Here is a 24526-nt window from a genome sequence, read left to right on the forward strand (position 1 = left end):
ATACAGTAGCAGGTATATATACACAGTACATGAAAAGAAATATAAGTAAACACTTCAGGGTTTTTAATTTTATATAGATAAAAAGATACGGATACAATGGTGTACATATGCTGCATTATAACTGATTGTAATTTTGTAAATGAAAAGGTTTAAATATTCAGAAGACTATAGAAACGTTGTGGTTTATTCTAAAGAGAATACGATGTTTGTTATGGAAACTTCTGGGGAGCATTTGCTTGAAGAGAAACAAGAGGAAACCCTTCAATCCTGGGTATAAGAGATATACATTTTACAGTATTGTAATATCAGAATTTATGCATGCTTTATGAATTATGAATGGTGGCTGTCTGGGCAGTAAAGTGAAAGGCTAATTAATGAATAGTGATTTTCTTGAGTCTATCTGCAATTTCAGATTACTCAGAACATTTTTGAAAAGCACCTGTAGCTCAGAAGTCTGTGCTGTGATCCTGGCTGACTAGGATAATTGGCAAAAAGGAACCAGCTGGTCACTCAGGTCACTGGTTCTTGATCCTGTCCTGTTCAGTAGCAACCAAAAATCGCGAGTGCCTTAGTGGAAGGAGGTGGGGTCTCTGACAGTTCCCAGTCAACAGATGTTGACCTAACTTTCAGAATAGAAAGAAAGTATGTGTGTGTCTGACAGACCAAGGACTCACTGGACTTGGAGAGGGAACACCCCTCTTGCCACCAGAGGTTCTGTTTCTTGTAAAGGCTCACGGTAGATTGACATGGTAATTTGGAAGAACTTTCCACTGCTGCCACCCATCCCATCCCAGATCTTTGTCTGGAGGTCTTCCCAGAACTGCTGTTCTGGCACCTTCTCAGCACTGAATTCAGAGAGTGGAAGTGTGATGCTCATGTCGTGGCAGTTTGAGGAACCATTCAGTGGTCACCAGCTTGATTAGAAGGGAAAAACTAAGCAGTTTATCCAGTGGGAGTATTCATGACAACTTCCTGGTTTTCTTCCCCTACAGTATGTTTGACACTGTGCCCTGATGCCATAACTCCACTGTCAACACAGTCACATGTAGGGGAACATCGCCTTAACATTTACAAATTGTTTATGAAAGATGATGTAATGGAAGGGAAATATAAGGAACTGAAATTCAAAGTTATCTATAGAAGCCAGTCATCCGGAGGGGATTGCTCAACTGTCAGCCTGTTACTTGGTATGGAGAAGAGCAGTTCTGGATTGCTGGTGATGATAGTAATGCTCATCATCTGGTTTTAATAATCACTGGAACTCTGTGGCAAAGAGAGTAGGAAACTGAGGGAGAGAGAATTTTGAAATGTTATCTTTCAGAGGCTCAAAGAAATCCTCTTCTTTGAGATGCATTGGAATATATCTGAATGTCTTGGCATCACTTGACCATGCCCTTTCCAAAGAAAGCTCCACAAAATCTGGTACCCAATTTGCATCAGCTGCATGACAACTGCAAAAGCAGCACATCCCTCATAACCACGAGGGCTTAATGACTTATTAGTAGGGCCCTCCAAATTCACGGCCATGAAAAACATTTCATGGAGCGTGAAATCTGGTCTCCTCCTGTGAAATCTGGTGCTTTTACACTATACAGATTTCACGGGGGAGACCAGTGTTTCTCAAATTGGGGGTCCTGAGCCAAAAGGGAGTTGCAGGGGCGTCACAAGGTTATTTTAGGGGGTTGCAGTATTGCCACTCTTACTTCTGTGCTGCCTTCAGAGCTGGGTGGCTGGAGAGCGGCAACTGTTGGCCAGGCACCCAGCTCTGCAGGCAGCAGCAAGGGTGGCAATACCATACCATGCCCTCCTTACTTCTGCGCTGCTGCTGGCGACGGCTCTGCCTTCAGAGCTGGGCTCCCGGCCAGCAGCCGCCGCTCTCCGGCCGCCCAGCTCTGAAGGCAGCGCTGCTGTCAGCAGAAGTCGGGGTAGCAGTACTGTGACCCCTCCTACAATAACCTTGTGACACCCCCCTCCCCCCCCCCACAAAACTCCTTTTTGGGTCAAGACCCCTACAATTACAACACTGAAATTTCAGATTTAAATAGCTGAAATTTACAATTTTTTAAATCCTATGACCATGAAATTGACCAAAATGGACCATGAATTTGGTAGTGCCCTACTTATTAGTCAGCTCTGCTGCTTCCAGCTACTCAATTCAGGAGCAAGACTGTTCACCGGTTTGAGCTATTGTCAACATAAGGCCTAATCCTGCAGTCTTTCTGTTAGCCTCTAAGTTCCACATGTGCAATCCTACTGACTTCATCACACGTAGGCTAGGGAAGAATTTGGCTCTAGAGCCATGACCTAAACAATGACAGGAAACTGAAACACATGAAGCTACGTGCCTGTTGAGTGACAGATCTTCAGTAAGCCTCTGAGACTCCTTGTGAAATCTGTATGCCTGTTGCTTACATGCTTAGTTCCCATACTGTGTATGCAGATGGCCCTGCTTGCAGATTTTGAGTATTTTTAGAGGGTCCTGTGTTTCCTAAGGGTTTAAATGAAATAAAAACAAAGGAATCTGGCCTGAAGGCTGAAATTCCATTCATAGGCCATTCCCTATGTGTTTCTGTGTTTTAGGGGTCTCCAGCCACTGCAGTGTTTAACATATATGCAATATATACTGCTAACAGTGCTCCCATGAAACTGAGATGAAAATCCCAGCCTTAAAACTGAATTTCCAGCCTTTGGGGTGTGGGCAGTGGGGGGAGGCACTATCCTTGTCGTTTTCTGTGTGGTCGTATATATTTCCCTCTCTTAACTGGTCCCTTCAGCCTGCAGATAAACTCACTTCACACTCTGTTGCCAGTAGCAAGGCAGATCTGGGTTATGTCTACACTATGCCATGATGCAGACAATGGGGGTGTGAACTGCAGAGCGCACCAAAGTTTTGCAGCCTCATTGCCCCATGTGGACGCTGCTGGCACAAACTAAAAGGTATCCAGTTCACGTTAACATAGTCCAGCATGGTGCATTCTGCAGTTCATGCCCCCGGAGTCCACACTGCAGCACAGCGCAGATGAGAGTGTTAGTCCTTCCTCTGCTGTATGTGATGAGCTAATTCAGGAAATGCTGTGATGGTGAAGGAGGCTGCGGAAAGTCCCCACTCCTGAACTGGTGGAAATCTTTCAAAGGTCACGCAGCTTCTCTTCCAGATTACGGCTAATATCTCTGTCAGGGATAGGTCCCACACAGTCAGAGCATTCTACCAGCTCCTGGGAAGCAAGTGTTGGCAACTACGGTCTACTGATTTAAAACTATGTAGGAGCCAGAAAGCACTGCCCAGTTACAATTCAGTCATAGTTACACTCACAGTTTCAGTCAGAAAAGTACATGCTACAGCCAGAGTGAGTTGTACGAGGGAAATGGAATTGTTTTCAGACACTGTAAACTATCCCCTCCAACCACTGCAACTGTGACGGTGGCTGGGAAACAGTGTGGCACACTGCAGTTTAACGTGATCATTAAGGCTGCCTCTGGTCTTAAATCTGTCGTAGTAAATACCTCTCTACAGACCCTCTTTCTTCAGCTGGAACAAAGCTCTAGATTGTACTTTCTGAGGGGAACATTAGCTTTCACAGACTATTTTAGTGAGTGCTTCTCGATCACTACCCATCAGCTCACCAATCTCATGTTGTTAATGGAAAGAACAGGGTGAGAACAAGTTCAAACACAAAGTGAACAACAAAACCTCCAAACCAAAGATGTGAGGGAGAATGAACATTTGAATATAGTTTGGTCAAGCCATGGGCATCTAGACCAAACTGTTAGCCACCTGATTGGGTAAATGACTCTGTGAAACCCTGAAACCGTTCCCACTTGTTGCTCAGAGCTTTCTGGTTTATATAAACTGTCATTTGCTTCCCTAATTTGAAACTTTTATTATTCCCATATCCTGCAGAGCTGTGAACACATTATCCATGTGATGGGCGATCATTGTGTGTCCAGCATGAATGGGGTAGCTCACGTTCTAGTCTAAGTGAGCTAACAAGGGGTTGAGTTGTAATTTGATCTGTTCTTAGAGCCCTCTTTACCATTTATTTTCAGAGTTCAGAGCATTATTCCTTTCTAGATGGAACTGTCTGAATCATGGGTCTTAGTTTAGTGTGTCTGATTGCACCCTCCCAGGAAATACCCACAGGAGGCGTTTGGGGAGAAGAAAATCTATTGTGTGTCCTCCCAAGTTTTTCACTTGAGAAGTGTGTGTTGGGGATAGGAAGATATTTGTCCCCACATGGACCCAACACCGAAGCAGAAGGTTTAGCCCTGTAGCCCCACAGAGCTGCTCTCTGGGGATACACTGGAGGCCAGAGCCGTCTGCACAGAGACTCCTCCACACTAACTCCTCTTGTTCTCTCTGGTTGCATAGCTCTGCTGGAGTTGAGGTGACAGGACTCCAACCAGCTTCTTCCACGAAGACCTTAAAGAGGAGAGTTCCCTCGCACAAAGAGGACTTGCTAAAATGTTCAGCTCAGGCTGCAATAACTTTATGGTAGCCTCACCGCTGGTTTGAGGGGCTATGGGGGAGGAGGGTTAGGTGAAGGGTCGTGGATACATTTTAACCAAGGCAGCAAGGGGAGTGAAAATATCTGGCCAGGAATGTACAAGTTACTTGGAACAGGGAGAATGCATTGAAAGGAATCCATGACACCTCCTACAGTAACGGCTATCTCAGTGAGCTATTCCAAATAGCATAGGTGGCCAGCAGAATGCATTTCCCATCTGTGCATGCACACGAGAAAGTAGCGGAGTTGCCATGTGGGTTTTTCTTTTTTAAAGCTTCTCAGGATAATTAGGAGCAAACTTGCAAAGCTGTGCCCTTTTTCAAAATGGTTGCCAACTCTATTGTTCTTAATGAGGTGAAGCCACAAAACTGTCCTCAATTAAAATAGCCTGTGCAGGCAGCAATGAGGCTGCCCTTAGCAAAGATGGACACGACCTCCCGTTGTTTCCAATTGGACTAATGCTAGATTGGGCTTAATGAAAACGGCCCCTCCTTTGTGCTGTCAGGAGACAGCGAGAGGGATGCTGTAAGGAACTGGTGAACAGCAGTGGGACAAGGAGGGACAGTGGGGGAAGCAGGTCACGGGGGGGGGGCAGGGAGGATGCTGTAAAGGGCAAATGAAGGGGGCTGGCACAATCTAGAAGAGTAAGGAGGGCAGCTGTAGGAGAGAGGAACGGGGAAGACTGAAGGAGGCAGAGGAACCCATGGGGGTACGATGCAATAAGGTGCAGCAAGGAATAGGGGGCAAAGAAGAATTTGAAGGGTGGGAGGTGAAGGGGGGCAGGTGGGAGACTCTGGTGGAGCACAGAGGAGAATGTGAGTTGGACAGAGATCAGGAGGGAGAAAGGACAGTGAATGTGGGGGTGGGCGGAGGATAAGGGGAATCTCCCATCAAGAAGCCAGCAGGGAGGATGATTATGTGTATGCTCATTTCAGGGTAGCGTTTGAATCTCAAATTATCAAACACAATTGGAGTCGGCATCTTCCCCCTAAAGCCATAGATCACAGCTCAAAGCAAGAGGCTGGCTTGACAAGAATGAGATTTTTAAAAGCAATCCCCTGACTTAGGAGCCCGGGGCGTCATTCTGAATGCTGGGGGGGAGGGGCTACACTGAAGAGATTCTGATTGGTTGTGAATTTTGTTTTAAGAGCGTTAAAATTCAGACTTGGGAGATGTACTATTAAAATAAAGACAGGTTTCAGAGTAGCAGCCGTGTTAGTCTATATTCGCAAAAAGAAAAGGAGTACTTGTGGCACCTTAGAGACTAAATAAATTCGTTAGTCTCTCAGGTGCCACAAGTACTCCTTTTTTTATTAAAATAAGTCAACTCTTCCTTCAAGCATATGAGCCATTGATACGCATGTCTGCGTGAACTCAGGATCCCCTTCGGTGGGAGATTTTTAGAACTGAAACAAGACCAGACTTTGTACCTCTCAATTTCAAATTCTTATTTGGTCAATGGGAAGAGTGAATAAGCAGCAGAGCGAACCCAGATCCCAGGGCATCCAGGTAGTCTGGTCTATCAAGTATGGATTGGATGAATGTACTATAAGGTGGACAGAAAGCTGGCTAGATCATCGGGCTCAATGGGTAGTGATCAATGGCTTGATGTCTATAGTTGGCAGCCGGTATTGAGCGGAGTGCCCCAGTGGTCTGTCCTGGGGCTGGTTTTGTTCAACATCTTCATTAATGATCTGGATGATGGGATGGATTGCACCCTCAGCAAGTTCGTGGATGACATTAAGCTGGGGGGAGAGGTAGGTATGCTGGAGGGTACAGATAGAGTCCAGAGTGACCTAGACAAATTGGAGGATAGGGCCAAAAGAAGTCTGATGAGGTTCAACAAGGACAAGTGCAGAGTCCTGCACTTAGGACACAAGAATCCCATGCACCACTACAGACTAGGGACCGAATGGCTAAGCGGCAGTCCTGCAGAAAAAGACCTAGGGATTACAGTGGACGAGAAGCTGGATGAGTCAACAGTGTGCCCTTGTTGCCAAGAAGGCCAATGGCATATTGGGCTGTATTAGTAGGAGCGTTGCCAGCAGATTGAGGGAAGTGACTGTTCCCCTCTACTAGGCACTGGTGAGGCCACACCTGGAGTATTGCGTCCAGTTTTGGGTCCCCCACTACAGAAGGGATGTGGACAAATTGGAGAGAGTCCAGCGGAGGGCAATAAAAATGGTTAGGGGGCTGGGGCACATGACTTATGAGGAGAGGCTGAGGGAACTGGGCTTATTTAGTCTGCATAAGAGAAGAGTGAGGGGCGATTTGATAGCACCCTTTAATTACCAGAAGGGGGTTTCCAAAGAGGATGAAGCTCAGCTGATCTCAGTGGTGGCAGATGACAGAACAAGAAGCAATGGTCTCAAGCTGCAGTAGGGGAAGTCTAGGATGGATATTAGGAAACACTATTTCACTAGCAGGGTGGTGAAGCACTGGAAAGCGTTACCTAGGGAGGTGGTGGAATCATCATAGAATACCAGGGTTGGAAGAGACCTCAGGAGGTCATCTACTCCAACCCCATGCTCAAAGCAGGACCAATCCCCAATTTTTGCCCTGGATCCCTAAATGACGCCCTCAAGGATTGAACTCACAACCCTGGGCTTAGCAGGCCAATGCTCAAACCACTGAGCTATCTCCCCCGCGTTCCCTTAGAGGTTTTTAAGGCCCAGCTTGACAAAGCCCTGGCTGCAATGATTTAGTTGGGGATTGGTCCTGTTTTGAGCAGGGAGTTGGACTAGATGACCTCCTGAGGTCTCTTCCAACCCTATTCTATGATCAAAGCTGGATGTTGCCCAGTGGAGTTTGGGTGTGTTTTAATTTTAATCTAATCTAAATCTTTTAATGTTTTTTTTTAAAAGAGGGAGAAATATTTACTAGTTTGCTTTTGCCAATCTCTCTGGCTTCCAGTATATTTTGGTTATGCCAGTTTATGAAACAAGGGTTGTCCTTGAGGTTTCCTGATCTGGGATTTAGCAAGCAGATGTCTAACTGGTGACAGGACAGCTGAGGTGAAAAGGCCACACGTAATAAACCTCCAGCCTTTCTTTATGCCGCAGGTTTGCATATTCCTCTGGAATTGCCTACTCAGAGGGTATCTACTGCTTGGACCACTCCTGTCTTGCACAGTGGTGAGCTGGGATGCAGCGAAGAGCCATTGCTTCTGCAGCACCCCAACCCCTGCAGAGAGCTTCTGCAGGGTCAGGCATCCATGACTGGAAAGTAGAAGAGATGGGCAGGAAAAGTGTGTATTGCCTGCCCTCATCCCCACCACAGACCTGCACAAAAGCCACTGGAAAGTTAATCGAACCTAAAGGCCCCCTTCATGCTGAAGAAACTCTTGCGAGCAGGGGGCTTGGAGAGTCCTTCCTTGGTATTGTGACTTCATTGGAGCAATGCTGTCAGGGAGGCGGAGGGCTGGGGGCCCCAGGTCGCCTTTGTGGGTTCCATGAAATCTGCTGGGTTTGGGGACAAAACTGCTTCCTGTTCCCAGGAGGAAGGAGTCTAAGCCCTGTCCCTGACATAACAATCCTAGGAAATCTCTGGAATGGGATAGTGCTGGGGGGGCGGGGGAGTTCCTCCCCTCCAGAGCTCCTTACCATGGGTTTTCCTTAGGGAAGAGGTAATCTGGGTCTCATGACATTTGATCTTGGGTGATGAGGCTCTGTTGGGGCATGGCACAGGATCATAGGGCTGTGAGTAACTGGAGACAGATGGAGTTTGACTCCAGCTCAGCATGAAGCTGTGAGACACCACGAAGTCAGTGAATCGTTTTCAATCTTTATCAAACTCATTGCACTCGCAGTCTTGGCCAGATGTGGAAGGTGTCCTCACCCACTCCCCATAAACAGCTGAGCCTGTGTGAGTATTCAGTTACTATCCAGTTCCTCTGCTCGGATAGGTAAGGTTTCAAACTGATGCAGTCATCTCACCAAACAGGCCCAAGAGAAAAAGACCATCTAACCAAATGAAATCAGCCTTCATTGTCTTCCAGTTCTAGAGGAGAAAAGAGATCTTTCGAGTGTGCATGGCCTATACCCCAGCAACCTGTACAGCAACTTTCCTTTTATATTTTATCTACATGGGATTAAAGTTAGTAAGAGTAACATTGCATAAAAGCAGAATTTGTTCTTTCTTCTGAATATTGCTGACTATTGAAACGTTTCTAGTTCTACACTTTCAGTATTACTGTTCCCTCTGTGCTTAATACCATATTTAACATGGGTCCTCAATTCTGACATTCTACATTTTAAACCTCTGAACGATTTTCAACTTAGCTAGATCTCTCTTTTGTTGTGAAATTCTGCTCCGGGATATAAAGATTTAGTAACACGCATTCTCAACTCACAATAGCAGCATAAAATGTACCATGTACTCACAATACCAATGCAAAATATGCAGCATCCCTCACATCAGCAGCACAAAATGTACTGATATTATCTCAAAACAAAGGAATCTGGAAAAAAAAAAACAATCTATTGTCCTTTCTCTGGCAGGCATCCTCACCCCTTTGACATTTTTAGTCTTGAAAAAGGACACTTGTGCCCAAATCCCTCTTTCCTACTCCCCTTTCGGGAGGTAGATATATCTGATGCCCAAGGAGCTGGTAATACTTCTTCCCCAGTCATTTTAAGTCAAATCCCTTTAGGTCCCTTCTACACTGAGAGTTGAGCTGAGTTAGCCTAATTGCTGTTCTAAACCAGTTCAGAGTCATGCAGTTTAAACAGACCTAGAGCAGATAAAGATCTAAGACTAAGACTGGTCTACAGTAGTAGCATACATTAATGTTCATACAGTGCCATGAATGATGGTTCTTTGAGACAAAATAGTGGTCCCTTCTCCAAGGATCTTACACAGTTTAGGCTGTAATAGGCTCAGAATGGGTTTGCAAGTATGACTAGCCTTCCAATAACTGCATGTTTTCCGTTACCCACGTCTAGGTGGGAAGGATTTTCAGTATTGCTGGAAGAAGCCCAGCTCTGGGGTGGTGGTACAGTGGGAGGTTGAGAGGTCTCCAGAACTCTTTCAACACGGGTAGTGAGACGCTGAGAGTCTCATTCACATTTCCCTCGTGGTAACACAGACCACAACCATTAGGGCATAGGTGAGATCGCTACCCTGTGATCTGTGAAATCCACCTGTAGAACTACCAGAGACAGGCTGAAGGCACCTGCTGGTTAGTCTCCCATCTGAAGGACTCCTAGAAGCAGAATATGGCAAGTAATTTAAATCCTGCTGCCTAAGACTAACCTGTTTCCCCCCCATGTTCACAGGCATTACAATGAACTTTAAAAGGTATTTCATTAGAGTGCTGCACCGTCTCCAGAAGGGGCCGGGATACACATACAAAGAGCTGCTGGTCTGGTACTGCGATAACACCAACACGCATGGACCCAAGCGCATCATCCGAGAGGGGCCAAAGAAAAAAGTCATCTGGTTTTTCCTGACTCTGCTCTTCGCATCTCTCGTCTTCTGGCAATGGGGGATCCTCATTGGCACATACCTCTCCTACAGTGTCAGTTCATCTCTCTCTATAGGGTTTAAGACCATGAAGTTCCCAGCAGTCACAGTCTGTAATGCCAGCCCCTACAAGTGAGTTGCCTATCTGCACCAAGTGATACAGCATCAGCTGTGAAGCTGACTTTCTCAGTGACATTTCCAGAGCATAGCACTATAAATCTTTTCCATCTCAAATTGCAAAGATATGGGCTTTCTGAAAGTGGCCAGTGTCATTCAGCAAGCCCTTTAAACCAGTGGTTCCCAAATTTGTTCCACCGCTTGTGCAGGGAAAGCCCCTGGTGGGCGCGGGCCAAGGGACATACTGGCTGCCGCTTCCAGCAGATCCCATTGGCCTGGAGCAGTGAACCGCGACCACTGGGAGCCGCAATCGGCCGAACCTGCGGACGCGGCAGGTAAACAAACCGGCCCGGCCCGGCAGGGGCTTTCCCTGCAGAAGCGGCGGAACAAGTCTGGGAACCACTGCTGTAAACAAATGAAAACAAAAGAATGAACGAAAACACTTTCCGCAACCCAACCCCATTATCTGGGTGCCACGAAAGGCTAATATCTGCTCTCAGTTACTCCAGTGTAAATTCAGAGTAACTCCTATGAAATCAGGCAGTCCAACAACTTCACTGGAGGTACTTTAAATTTACATCAATATGACAGAGCAGATCCACAAGTGTAAAGTACGTCCCAGTCAGTAGTGTAAAGTACATCCCAAAACTTAGAGCAGATCCACAAGTAGGTTGATTTTTGTGTCTTCTCCTTCTAGAGTGGCTCCTGGGTATGTTAGCCCACTGCTGACCCAGGAACATGAGTTATTTGAAAGATAATGACATTATTTCTGTAAACACAGCAAGTCATCAGTAAAACACTGATGGTTTATTGCCTCGCTAATTTTATATCTGGTTCTTGCTCCAGGGTCTGGCCGCCAGGATACACATTCTAGCCTAGATCACACTTTGTACATGGTCTGCATTCATTTTTCAGTAACTCTTTATGAAGCTACCTAAGGCCTGTGTTCCCTATAGAAATTCAATCTACTGCAAGCCACTGCCACCTTCCCAGCACCTGCTAACTGCTCTTTGTCCTTCAGATACTCCAAGGTGAGGCATCTATTGAAAGAGTTGGATGCGCTCACCGAGGCAGCCCTGGAAAGGATCCTGCAGTCCAAGCATGGGGACGCAATCTCAGCTCCCCCACTAAACTCCAGTGAGACTGTTTCTCAGAGGTTAGACCTGAAGCTCTGGAACCAAATCCCCTTGGTTCTGATTGACGAGAGTGACCCAGACCATCCCGTCATTATCGATCTCTTTGAGACCAACCAAAGCGGCTCAGGAACCCGACCCAACAGTTCCTCTCCCGCCCTGTCCAATGTGACGTCAGAAGCACAGAAACACAAAGTGGCAGTGAAGCTGGTAAGTGTAGGTTTGTGGCTCCATGCAGACGTGCTCTGCACTTCGCTCGAGGACACAAATGGGAGTTACACAAACATTTGGGGAGGAGAGTTAAGCCGTGGGAGTAAGGCAGATAGGGCTGTATCCATTGACACAGGATGACTGTGGCCGTGAAAAAAGCTAATGCAGTCTTGGGATGCATCAGGTGAGGTATTTCCAGTAGAGATAAGGAGCTGTTAGTACCGTTATACAAGGCACTGATGAGACTTCACCTGGAATAGTGTGTGCAGTTCTGGTCTCCCATGTTTAAGGATGAATTCAAACTTGAACAGGTACAGAGAAGGGGTACTAGGATGATCCGAGGAATGGAAAACCTGTCTTATGAAAGGAGACTCAAGGAGCTTGGCTTGTTTAGCCTAACCAAAAGAAGGTTGAGGGGAGATATGATTGCTCTCTCTAAATATATCAGAGGGATAAATACCGGAGAGGGAGAGGAATTATTTAAGCTCAGTACCAATGTGGAAACAAGAACAAATGGATATAAACTGGCCATCGGGAAATTTAGACTTGAAATTGGACGAAGGTTTCTAACCATCAGAGGAGTGAAGTTCTGGAATAGCCTTCCAAGGGAAGCATTGGGGGCAAAAGACCTATCTGGCTTCAAGATTAAACTCGATAAGTTTATGGAGGAGATGGTATGATGGGATAACATGATTTTGGCAATTAATTGATCTTTAACTATTCATGGTAAATAGGCCCAATGGCCTGTGATGGGATGTTAGATGGGGTGGGATCTGAGTTACTACAGAGAATTCTTTCCTGGGTATCTGGCTGGTGAATCTTGCCCACATGCTCAGGGTTCAGCTGATTGCCATATTTGGGGTCGGGAAGGAATTTTCCTCCAGGGCAGATTGAAAGAGGCCCTGGGGGTTTTTCGCCTTCCTCTGTAGCATGGGGCACGGGTCACTTGCTGGAGGATTCTCTGCACCTTGAAGTCTTTAAACCATGATTTGAGGACTTCAATAGGTCAGACATAGGTGAGAGGTTTACTGCAGGAGTGGGTGGGTGAGATTCTGTGGCTTGCTTTGTGAAGGAGGTCAGACTAGATGATCATAATGGTCCCTTCTGACCTTAATACCTATGAGTCTATGAGACATAGCCTCTGCTAGAACGTAAAGCACAAATGGGGCCTCTGGATTTTGTTTCTCCACCAGGTTTGTCTCTTGAAAAGCTGCATCATGTGGTCCATGCTGGCTCATAAAGGGGCCCTGGCACAGCTCTGTGCATCATTTCCAGTCACTTTCTCTCAGTTTAGAGCTGGTTGGAACTGAGCATGGATCCCATATCAAATGATTTCCCGCACAGCGACACACTGGGTGTATGGCTGGGGGCTGCTCCATCAGGCTGGTGCATCTCTGGAAGGTTGTTCCATAGGACTCGCCGGTAACACTGGCGTACTGGGGGCTGCTGGGTTTGAGATTTTCTAATCACACCAGCCTAGAATCAGTTTGTTTCACTTCTAATCTTTTGGGCCTGATCCTGCCCCAGGCGACACACCCGGGACTCTGGCTGCAGTCATTCATTAGGAATTCTGAGGGCCCCCACCAGGATCAAACACTCAGGGCTTGTGTGGATGAACAGTTAGTGCCCAGCAAGCTGGTGTGTAAACCGCTCTCGTGCTAGTGTACTGCACACTGACGGTCTGCATGGACTCTGCTCCTACACCCGGAAAGCTCCTTAGTACACTGCTATCCACTCCATGGGAGTAGCACACTAGGGATCTTTTAGTGCACAGTAGCAGGGTCGTGTGGTAACTGAGCTAGGTGCAACCGACAGCAGATGGGTTCCAAGGTGAAATTCACCTGTGGTATGAAGGCCCGTGTTAGATGCACCAGTCCACTGAAGCCCTGCCCTGGGGACCATGGGCAGAGCTGCACTTAGATGTCCTTGCTCTGCAGAAAGGGCATCCATGCCAGCCATGCAAATACCCATGTGGGTAGTGGTGATGGAGTGGGTTGGGGGGTGGCCACAGGATTTACATTCCTGTATGCTGTGACCCCAATACCCTGTGAATGCTACAGAGGGCCACAGCCACTACTCCAGCCCGTAGGTTATCCCATCTCTCTGAACACAAGGCCAGCCACCTGCTGGTTGTCTGTTAGTTACACATTAATATCTAACTCCATGTGTCTTCAGTGCCACCACAAGGACACCCCCCAGTGCATCTACAGGAACTTCACCAGCGCAGCCCAAGCAGTGACAGAATGGTACATTCTACAGTCCACTAGCATCCTCTCTAAAGTCCCGCTGCAAGAGAGGATCAGGATGGGCTACCAGCCAGAGGACATGATCCTAGCATGTCTGTATGGGGCAGAGCCCTGCAGCTACAGGTACGTGGAACCCACTGAACTTCTACTTACTCTCAGTGTCACTTGAAACTATACTGGGCAAAATGAGTATGAAGCTCTTCGGAGCAGGGACCACTTTCTTCTGTGTCTGTAGAATGCTGAGCACAATGGGGTCCTGGTCCATGACAGAGGCTCCTAGATGCTTTGGAAATATGAATAATTACTACTACTATGAATTATTAAATCATGTACGAGCCAGGGCCTCACACTGATGTGTGATTCCTGCTCCTTTTATTGTCTTTCTAAATATTTTCATTGTACAGAATCAAGTCCATAAAAGGCAAAGAAAAATGTTTATCTAGAAGTCTATATTAATTTGTAATAGAAACAGCACACAAGTCTCACTTCTTACAGCAATGAATTGCAATTTGGCTTTTATCCATCCAGTGTTGCTGGGTGCTCATTAGCCTGAATGGAGCAGGGATCTTATAACAGAATTTCAAATCAAATTATTAAATGGCCTAAACTTGAACTGGGTATTCCCATCACAGCTTCCCCATTTGGAGTGTTACTGGATGCTCGCTTCTGTTAAAGCCTCCAACCAAAATTTAAGGTAACTTCTTAAATAGTCAGTTATTTACTAAAAGGAAAAAGACACCTCCGTTCATGCTGCAGCTCTGTCTCTGCGATCCCAGCCAGTGCAGAGCCTCCACTTGAGTCTATTTCACAGTGAGAGTGGAGTGCAGCAGGGGAAACAACCCATATAATCAGCTTTATGGCAGAATATTTTTTAATTTTAAAAAGAAAACCTCAATTCAAAAACTTCAACCTCGAAGACCATGTGCCTGACCTGTAATTAGTGATGGACAAAGCTACTGCAATAGGCTTCAGCAGCTCCGGGGGTCACTGCTTTTCTTAAGCTTACCTCAGTGAATCAAGAGATTTCCAATGCTCCCTAGTTAATACGAGAGCCACATATCCCACATGATTTCTGGTTTTGATCCCAGCTGCAGTGGACATGCAGGGGCAGAGTAAAATACTCTCAGGGTGGGGTTGGTTTGAGTTTTAGAAGCAGGTGCAGGTTGGTCTTTATTTGATCTGAGTTTGTTCACTTTCCCTGCTTATAGTGTCTCATTCTTGTCCACAGGCTCCAACACACAACTTGAAAAACTCTACTAGTGAAATCTGATAGTGTTCTTACTTTAATTACATGTACAGATTGGCATACTGAGAAGCCAACACTTAAGGCTTAGCTGGTAAAGTCTGGGTAACTGAGATCAATTTAATTCTGCATAGGAGCATTGCAAAGGAATTTGCTGGTGAATATTAATTGTAATATTTACATTATGTATAATATTCATGTCAATCAATAGAAATGACCCTAAGGAGCAAAAGAGCAGACATGTCTGACATGTACATGGGCTGCAGGGTGGTTATGGATTGGTTAATATCAACACTACTCCAAGCTCCCCTCCAAATCAGTGGGAATTATGTGCTCTTCACAGCTGCAGGATTAGACCCTTAATCTTTCTCATCTTCCTTCTTCCATTCGTACAGACTGAGTAATTGAAAATGCGCCTGTTGATTAACACCCTGCGGTCACTGGTGGATGATTTGGAACTAACATAAGCACAGAGACTTAATTACTCTTCTATCACGGTCTTATTTGTACCAAGTGTCCCAATACAGAACAATGCCAGTGTGTCTGTGTACCAGGTGGAGAGTCTGTGCATGTTTTATTCCTGTCAGCAACAAAGCCAATTGCCCTGGGCATATTCCCAAGGTTGCCGATTACCATTTGGATATCAGTGGAGTTCCATGCATGGAGTGAGAGCCGTTACTCTGCAGGGCGCCTGGACACCCAATGTCCGCTCTGCAGTCTTCCAACACAAGTTGATGAGTTCGCTCGTTATTATGAAGGGTTGTATCCTCCACATGCTCTCAGAGTGGAACCTATATTGACAAGAGTGGGGGCTCTACCTGCTAACAGAGGAGAGACTGTGAGCCAAAGCTCATAACAGATGTATTTGCCCATCTGCGTTTGAGAATGTACGAACTTCCCTTGGTGCCAGGAGACCTCGGAGAGGTGCTCTGCTCAGCTCAGCAACTGTTAATCGTCCAGTCATCCCTTCTCTCTGACCCGCTGCTGGTGGGTCTGGTGATGTGAGCACAGGACAGGGAATCAGAAGAGTCCCAATCCCAGCTCTGTCACCGACTCCTCATGACCACAGAAAAGGAACTAAGGCCAATCTTTAAACTTCACACCCTAAAGTCGAGTACATAAATAAGTGGCCTGATTTTCAGAGGGGACGAGCACCTTCAGAGCTCAACTGGCTCCTGTGAGAGTTTGTCTGAATAACTAACCCTAGAGCACAGCATTTGGCCCAGTGTACACTTCTTCCCTCAACATGCCTTGTGATTGACAAACCCTTTGTATCTGCAGTTCTGCAGAACTGAGTGTATGATTCCAACCTAGGCTGTAACGAGCCCTTCCCACAGTACTGCTCTGTACAGGATAATACAAGAATTATCAACAAACAAATAGTTGGGTAGTTATCTAAACTTGGCAAGTCAATTATTACAGCCCTAGGGCAAGTCAGTTATCACTGCCCTAAGCCAGGCACTTATTTGGGTGTGCCACACTTATGTCACACTGTAGCATTCAATAGAAAATCCCAGGCAGGCTCCTTTCCGTCACGGGACAGCACGTACCTCTGAGATGCTGGCTCTGTGGGCAAGACTGTGTCTATACCCTGCACAGGTGAGCAAGAGGGCCGAGGGGTAAGTGCTACAAGGAACCTTTTCCCTCTCTCGGCGCAAGGTCAGGCCTGGTGCTCCCCTGAGCCAAGCACTGCCAGGGGCGCTAACCTCCCAGAGGAGATGAGCCCTGGCTAGCCCCGGGCTGTGGGTATCACAATGGCTTCTAGAGGTACTGGGCCTGCGTGAGGCATGAGGCTTTCCAGAGCAACTGTGGGGCAGGGAAGCTCTGCACTTCTCCGTTCTAGGATGCGCCGTGGGCACAACTGAGGCTCAAGTCACAGCGTCTCCTGTGCACTTTGTTCCATTCCCAGAAGGAACACTTGCGTTTTAGTTCTGTGTTTAAATGTGTAACATCCCCTTCCCCCAGTCTGCGTCCACTGATACTGGAAAATACTTTATTTACAAGGTCCTTAAATACCATATTCTAAATTCTGTTTGGGTTTTTGGCTAAGTACAACGTATCGATGGCACAATTTAAGCCTCCTCCCAGTGCTTTAGGGTCCTGTAAGTAAGGAGCCCTGAAATAATTCACACCATTAAAGACACTTGTTAGCACTGCACCTCCACCTACCTGAAGCTCTGATCTAGCTCCTAGTGTATTGCTCCCTTTGCCAACCAGCACCATGCTTGTCTCAGAAGTAGGAAGGATTTCTATGGGACAATGAGCCCGCGACACTGTCAAATTCAATAGGAAAAAATGAAATCTTGCCACGGAAATTAATAAAAGAAAAACTTCAAACGAGTCTCTCTGAAGTCCCACAAAGAGCTGCTGCTGCTATTTTTCAGTAGAGCAATTTGGTTGAAACTACACCACTTAGGAACTGAGCATCGTCTACCAGAATAAACTGTTGTATTTGTGTGTGCAGCAAATAAACAAGCTACCTGTACATCCCAGGCATAACTACAAGATATCAAAACATAGGATCAATTAGTCCCATTCTCTTACCACCTTAGAGGGTCACACCTTACTGTGCATGATTCTTACAGAAATTTCACCCAGATCTATCATCCTGACCATGGCAACTGCTACATCTTTAACTGGGGCATGGATGAGGAAGCCCTAATTTCTTCCAACCCGGGAGCAGAGTTTGGTAAGTACTAAACCCCCAAGGAACAAAGGAAACAGGATGGCTGGGAAATGTTTCATCTGCAGAAAGCAAGATGTTACATGTTTTGAAGAGGCCGATTTATGGTATCATATAGGGCTACGACAGGGGATAGATCATTTGACGATTGTCTGTTCTGTTCATTCCCTCTGAAGCACCTGGCATTGGCCACTGTCAGCAGACAGAATACTGGACGAGATGGACCTTTTTGTCTGACCCTGTATGGCCGTTATGTTCTTTTGAATGAGTTCTTGGGGCCACAGGGAATGGATAGGGAAACGATAACTGTCTGCCAGGATTAGAAAGGGGCTAAATCCCAAAGAAGGACATGGATTATATATGGAATGGCAAAGGGTATAACACAGAATAATGGGATGACTTTAAGAAAAGTGCATCTCAGCTGAATACCTGGGAAAACACCCACAGAATCATGTGTTACACTCAGCCAATGTGTGGGAAGGAAAGAGTCCTTTTCAAAGCATTAACAAGTGTAACAATGGTCAATCTAAGGATGAAGGGTCTGTTCTCCTCTCTTAGTGGGAGAGGGATTTCCCTGCATAGTAAGAGGGTTCCTCTAAACAGTCATGTTTATATATAAATGCTGCACTTCATGTTGTGGGTTTTTGAATGTTGTGTTTGGTGCCCACAGGACTGAAGTTAATTCTGGACATCAGCCAACAAGATTACATTCCCTACCTCACATCTACTGCTGGGGCCAGGCTTATGCTGCATGAGCAGAAGAGTTTCCCGTTTCTTAAAGACCAGGGCATCTATGCCATGTCTGGGACAGAAACTTCTATCGGCATATTAGTGGTATGTGTGACATTTCATCAGAACAAATCATCGGAGAGTAAGACTCCCTGATCGGACAGCAGCCAAGTTTGTTTTCAATCTTGACTGAACTGGCTCAGTCCAAAACAGCCAAGTTATATTCGAGCTACGGCTTGGAACATTGTTTATGAAAGATTGAATGCAACTTATCTGGTAAACTGATTTATTGAAGCCAAAAGCCGCAGCCTAGGTAATTGTTGCCTCTTCACTCCATGTGTCAGGAGCCGCAGTGCTAAGCGAGTCCAGTTACATTTAACACTGCAGCTAAAGTAACTGGATGGAGTCTTTGGGGCAGGGCACCTCTTCCTTGCCCCCTGCTTCTCACTAAGGTGCAGTTACCCAAATGTTACACTCCCTGACTGACCTTGTCGTTAGTCTTCAGAGCATACTTATAATTGTCATTAACATCATACTCTTCCTAGAATTCTACAGACAACAGGTGTCATGTTTCTTTCTGTACGTTCAGTGAATAAGGTACTGGGTGTTTTGCTTGGTTACTACTGGCCTTGCTGGCTGTGCCTCTGTCAGCCTTTGCCATGCATTGAATGTGGCTAAGACAACCCCCTCATCATAGATCCCAGCTTCTCACTCAATCCTCCCCTTCCCTTCTATGGGCTATAATGCAGTTGTCACTGGAACGTATAACCTGGGGTTTGGGACAGGGTGGAACCCATGGATCTGCCATTAATCCTCCCCCAGAGACAATCAGATGGGGTCACAGAGCAGTGGGGTCTGAGGAGGTCCTCGCTGTGTAATCCAGGAAGCCCCATGCTCCTCCTGAGCACCAAAGAATTCCAATTCAGCACCATGCATTTCCCAAAGATGGTGTTCCTTGAATATTGCAACCTGTGGATGTTATAGCCTCTCCAGGACTGTACATTTCAGGAAAACTGCAGGATCTGCATGTCTGAAATGGTCTCGCACCAAACAAACATGTGACAGAAAGAAAAGGAGTACTTGTGGCACCTTAGAGACTAACCAATTTATTTGAGCATAAGCTTTCGTGAGCTACAGCTCACTTCATCAGATGCATCCAATGAAGTGAGCTGTAGCTCACGAAAGCTCATGCTCAAATAAATTGGTTAGTCTCTAAGGTGCCACAAGTACTCCTTTTCTTTTTGCGAATACAGACTAACACGGCTGCTACTCTGAAATGTGACAGAAAGGAATTATGACTACAACATTCAGATATTTGGTGGGTTTGGTTTTCTTTCAGGATGAACTTGAGCGGATGGGTTATCCCTACAGTGACTGCACTATGAATGGGTCAGATGTCCCCGTAAAAAATCTTTATAATGAATATAACACCTCCTACTCCATACAGGTAAAGAGCATTATTAATTAAAACAATTTAAAAATAAATCTTTTAAGCAATTTAAATGCTTAATTTATATGAATGATTCTAGAGAATAAGTTAAACGTAATAGATCAGAATCTCTAAAATAACCATTAAGCATGAAACACAAGAAACAAACACAAATGAGAGCCCTAATCTTGCAAACATTTTATGCATGTCCATAACTTCATACATATGAATGTTCCCATTGAGTTCAGTTGGAAAACTCGTGTGCATGTTTGCAGGATCAAAGCCTAACAATTTATCTATTCCAAGTTATATTAAGCCACTAGGAATTTTTAAATTGCTTAGACAGAGAATCCAGTTCAATGTAATTCTCTGTCTCTCAATCTTACTACACAGATTGCTGAGCAGAGTGAAGACATGGTGGAAAATAGTTCTTTTCACTCTGTCCAGTTGGAAGCTTTATTTTTTTGCTGTTCTGTAGCTTTCTGCAAAGCGATAGCCTAGCAAGTTTCCCTTGCAACATTCCCTATGGTTGCACAGAATTCCAATAAGTGCAGCTTACAAGCAAAGCAGCTATTTGTAAACTGAAAAAGCAAAATGTTTTTGTTGTGCTTTTGGTCCCTGGAAGAGACTGTGGGAGCTCAGGTGACATGGATGATTATTATATACAAGTCAAAGCAGTCCGAATCTAGAATATCTGTGCATCCTCCAATATATTATACATTCTCATTGGATCCCTCCCAATTTTCCTCCCTTTTACTTACCTTCAGACAAGCATCCAAAGGCTTGCTTGTCTGTCTCTGCCAGATGAAAACTGTTAAGAAGATTGGAGAGAACAGAAAAGGAGTACAGAACGTAAATTGATGTCCAGTAGAGTGTATTTTAGAAGAACAGGCAAACTGTTGGGCGAACTTGAATGGATTAAAGGGTCAGACCATAAAGGGGAAATGACAAAAGTTCCCACATAAATTTCTGGGTGCAACAAAATATGATGTACCAAAATAAGTGCATTAGCAGTAAAGTAACGGGAAAACTCAACAATGAATAAAGCAAAGGTGGAGCCTGCACATGGGGCCCAGAGAAATGCCAAGATGGACAAGGACTCCAAGTGAGATGTTCTTACCCAGTGAGAACTTGTTGGCCAGAACAAAACCAAAATGAATGTGGTGAAAGTACCAGAGAGCTTGAAGGAGTTTGAAGGATGAGTTTGGAGGATGTCCTAGGGCTTTAGGAAGGCTGGGAGCCCTAAGGGACAAGTGTCCCTGCAAAACATCAGAGAACAAACTCAGGACAATAGTACTGGTGGAGAGCAGGGTGATTTACCTCCTTGGTCCAGCCGGGCAGCACTTGTGAGCTTTGTCTGGTTTTGTTCATTGCCTCTACACTGCTGCCCAGTTTCTGCCTCGGGGCTGAGCGTCCCAGAATAGAGTTCCCTCTGAAGCCCCACTGCTGGAGGCCCCCATCCATCCTGAAATCAGAGCAAAGGCAGCAATAGGGTGACTCCAACCACAGTGTTCAAAATGTCCTCTCCTGTTCCCGTCCTAAATGCTGTGTCTGCAATTCACCCACCTCTAAGGCCACTTGGGTTTCCACCGCCTGCGGCACTTAGCATGACTCTAGCAGGGCATAACAAAAGCCGAGCAGAAATGGCCCAGAATCTCTGTAGCTATAAATTACCCCTGAAGCTACCATATGACCCTACCCAATTCACAGCTGTGAAAAACAGGTCACAGACTGTGAAATCAGACCTCTCCCATGAAATGGAGCTGTTGGCGGGGAGGAGAGGGGGAGGAATGGAGGCGTCCTAGCCGGGGCTCCTCCTGCCTATAGGAAAAGTGATGATTCTTTCAAGGAACTGAAAGTCCTTGTGCCTTATCTACAGAGAGAGAGTGAAAGGGGCTTGTCGTCCAGTGATCCCAAAGTCAGACTTAATTAGGGGACACCTCTCCTGGCAGAGCAGTGCACAGGACAACTAACGGGTTTGCTAGAGTATGAGCTGCTGAATGACCGTTGTGCCTCCTGTGTTGCAAACATTGTCCTTGTCAGACAACAGAAAGGAGCCAACAGTAAAGACTCAGCGGGCAGGGAGAAGCTGAGGAGGATCGGGCCTGCGCCTGCTTTAGCAGATTGTCTAGGGGCTATCCCATTGGAGGCGGGGCACTGTGGGAATTGCCATGGGGTATGCCCAGTGTGTTAAAGGTGACTCACAAAGGGGGAAAATGGGTGTGTGACCCTTTTTTGCTTCTTTATGAAGGATAAAGGGGGCTTGAAACACTTTTTAAAGAGAAATTATCCAGCTTGAGCACATCCCACATTCAGGTCTTCTCTGCTCTGTTCTTCTTACAAGACACTATTGACAAGAATTATGGCCCCACAGATACCCAGAAGTCCTGCCTGAGGGGGTGGGAAGAGAATTTTTATTTGGACAGTTTGAAATTTCTACTTTTGTTGGATAACATCTGTTTCTTCCACAACTTATAAACGGTTCGAAAAAATATCTGTTTGTTTGTTTAAGATTCAGGATGCCCCAATCCCTCAAGTAAGGGCTGAGAAAGCTCCCAGTCCACAGCTGGGGCCTCTCTAGAGTCCGCCAGCAGAAAAAGCGATGACAAGCCTCTACATTCCTGATATTTCTCAGCTAAATCACCAACAGGACAATATATGGCTTGTTAATCTCACACCTTACTGACCCTTTTTCATCATAAAGCAGCAAAAGGCACAAACCAATTTTTGCCTTTGCAGGTCTCCTGTAAAGGAGCACTGTGATATTTACACAGTGTCAATAAGGAAAGAATTTCATTGTTGGTCGTGAGAGGATAATGTTTGATTTGTGTGTGTCTGATGATTGACCGCAATCCTTTTATTATAGAACAGTGAGTTAACTAGCCAATGGGCCTGGAGTTGTAATGTAATCATTACACCTGTGCACTAGGGATGTGCTTTGGACTCAGAAGGGATTATTGAACCATCAGTGTATACTTCCCATGCTACTTCGGTTAGAATATTGGAGGGTAAAATCGGTCTAGAATAACTACTACAGTCTTGGGTGGATTGCAACATAAACAGCTACCACAATTCTGGATAGGAAGCTATTCAAGATTATCTACTTTTCCTTCAGCCTGTAATATTCAATTATTTCAGGAAACAGCATGATTACTGCTGTTTCACAGGCATTGGGAGGTTAAAGGTATCTCTGGTCTACGTAGCTGTATAAATACTATCTTTTGACTTAGGTGTGCTACAACTTTAAACTGCTAAGAACTCTGCCTTCTGCAGAGACAGGCAGGCACAACGGCTGACGCGCCTGTGACAGGAACCAAGCACACAAATGTGGCTCTCTCATGGAGACTTCACTTTTGTTCTTTCATTATCTTGTTTTCCTTAAAGAATTTATTTCACTTGAGACTGAAAACAAAAATTTGGTTTTCACTAGATGGAAATGCAAATTCACCCCAGGCCTTTCTTTTTCTTCAGAATCAAAGACGGGAGAGAAACCAGATATGTTTGCTTAGCATTTATATTGCGCTTTTCATAGCGTTTGTTTCTAAACTCACAAGGCTGTAACTAGGCCTAATGGAATACAAGAGAACTGAGGGATATTTAAGCAGAACATATTTCCTAATCATGACAAATGTCAGACTGCTGTGGAACAGCAGAAGCCCTTTTGCTTGAGTCATTTACAGCTGGCTTGGAGATTAACACACCCCTCCAAAGCCTGGGGATGGGCTCTATGGAGTAGTAGGTATTTCACATTTCTAACAATATAAATGTTTTCATTAGACCCCTTTACATTCATTTTAAAATATTTAACGAAGCAGACACTTGAAATGACACTATCAGTACTTAATAAATAATACTTAGCTTAAAGGTTTCTAAATTTTGCCTCAGTCCATATGTAATGCATATCTCCCAAGGGACATTTAAAGACCTGTCATCAAAATGGAACTTTTTCATTGCTCTATGACTAATTATAGTAAAATCCTTAGACATTTCCCTTCATTCAGCTGGAGGTGTTGGGTTTTTCTCTTTTCTTAGTCTCCAATTTCTTCTCTCACTCCTTCAACAAATATCCCAGTCCAATGTCTTAGGGGTATCATTCTGCTTCACAATGGCCCGAGACTGAAAGGCGAATCAGAACGTTGCAGCCTCGATCATAGGGTAAGCTGCAGCCATGACTGTCTCATGGGAAGGATGTGGATGGGTGGAGAAGAAAATTCAGCTTTCGGAGAGCTGCTCTCTGTAATAAGAACTTTCCAATGTTTCACATTTTAATAGAAGTTAGAAGGATTTTGAAAATGGAGTCCACCACCTAGTCAGGGATACTATCCATCTATGTTCATAAATCAAAGGAAAATAAAGAATATGCCATATAAGGCCAAGAAATAACGTCAAGGTCCATAGGTTTGGTTTAACTTACTTTTTATTTCAGTTTGGAAACCCCATATAACTCCCCAGCAACCCTAAATAATCAGTTTTGTGTGTGACTAGAGGTAAGCTGCTTAAGCTCTCTGAGACTCCATTATTCCATCTGTTAAATGGGGTTACTACCATTTACTCACCATGCTAAAGAGCTTTGAGATCACTAGATCTCAAAGCAGTAAAAGTGCAAAGCAAAGCCAGCTGGAGTTCTAAAGCAAAGATTTAACAGCTGGGAATTGTAAACCAAACCATTTGCTACTACTGAGTTCTATAGTCTGCCAGTGCATTCTGATTTGTACATGCTTATCACTCCACCTGTAAGAACTATCAGCCTCAAGTCACACCATGCAGT

At 45.3% G+C, this 24526-nt stretch overlaps 2 protein-coding genes across 2 annotated transcripts in view; one reads left to right on the top strand and one right to left on the bottom strand.

The window, feature by feature from the left end:
• LOC141994688 (epithelial sodium channel subunit beta) overlaps window positions 1-24526 on the top strand; it is a 51268-nt gene that overhangs the window by 9083 nt on the left and 17659 nt on the right. The window contains exons 2-7 of the mRNA XM_074964938.1: window positions 9782-10100; window positions 11107-11428; window positions 13604-13797; window positions 17503-17606; window positions 18271-18434; window positions 19669-19776. Coding sequence (XP_074821039.1) covers window positions 9790-10100; window positions 11107-11428; window positions 13604-13797; window positions 17503-17606; window positions 18271-18434; window positions 19669-19776 — 1203 coding nt within the window. The 5' untranslated portion in view covers window positions 9782-9789. The remainder of the gene's footprint in view (window positions 1-9781; window positions 10101-11106; window positions 11429-13603; window positions 13798-17502; window positions 17607-18270; window positions 18435-19668; window positions 19777-24526) is intronic.
• The window catches only part of COG7 (component of oligomeric golgi complex 7), a 56361-nt gene continuing 53039 nt past the window's right edge, over window positions 21205-24526 (bottom strand). Inside the window, exon 20 of the transcript XR_012641191.1 lies at window positions 21205-21223. The gene's annotated coding sequence lies outside the window, so the exon portion shown is untranslated. The remainder of the gene's footprint in view (window positions 21224-24526) is intronic.

The sequence above is a fragment of the Natator depressus genome, chromosome 10 (assembly GCF_965152275.1).
Source record: "Natator depressus isolate rNatDep1 chromosome 10, rNatDep2.hap1, whole genome shotgun sequence".
NCBI classification, from domain to species: domain Eukaryota; kingdom Metazoa; phylum Chordata; order Testudines; family Cheloniidae; genus Natator; species Natator depressus.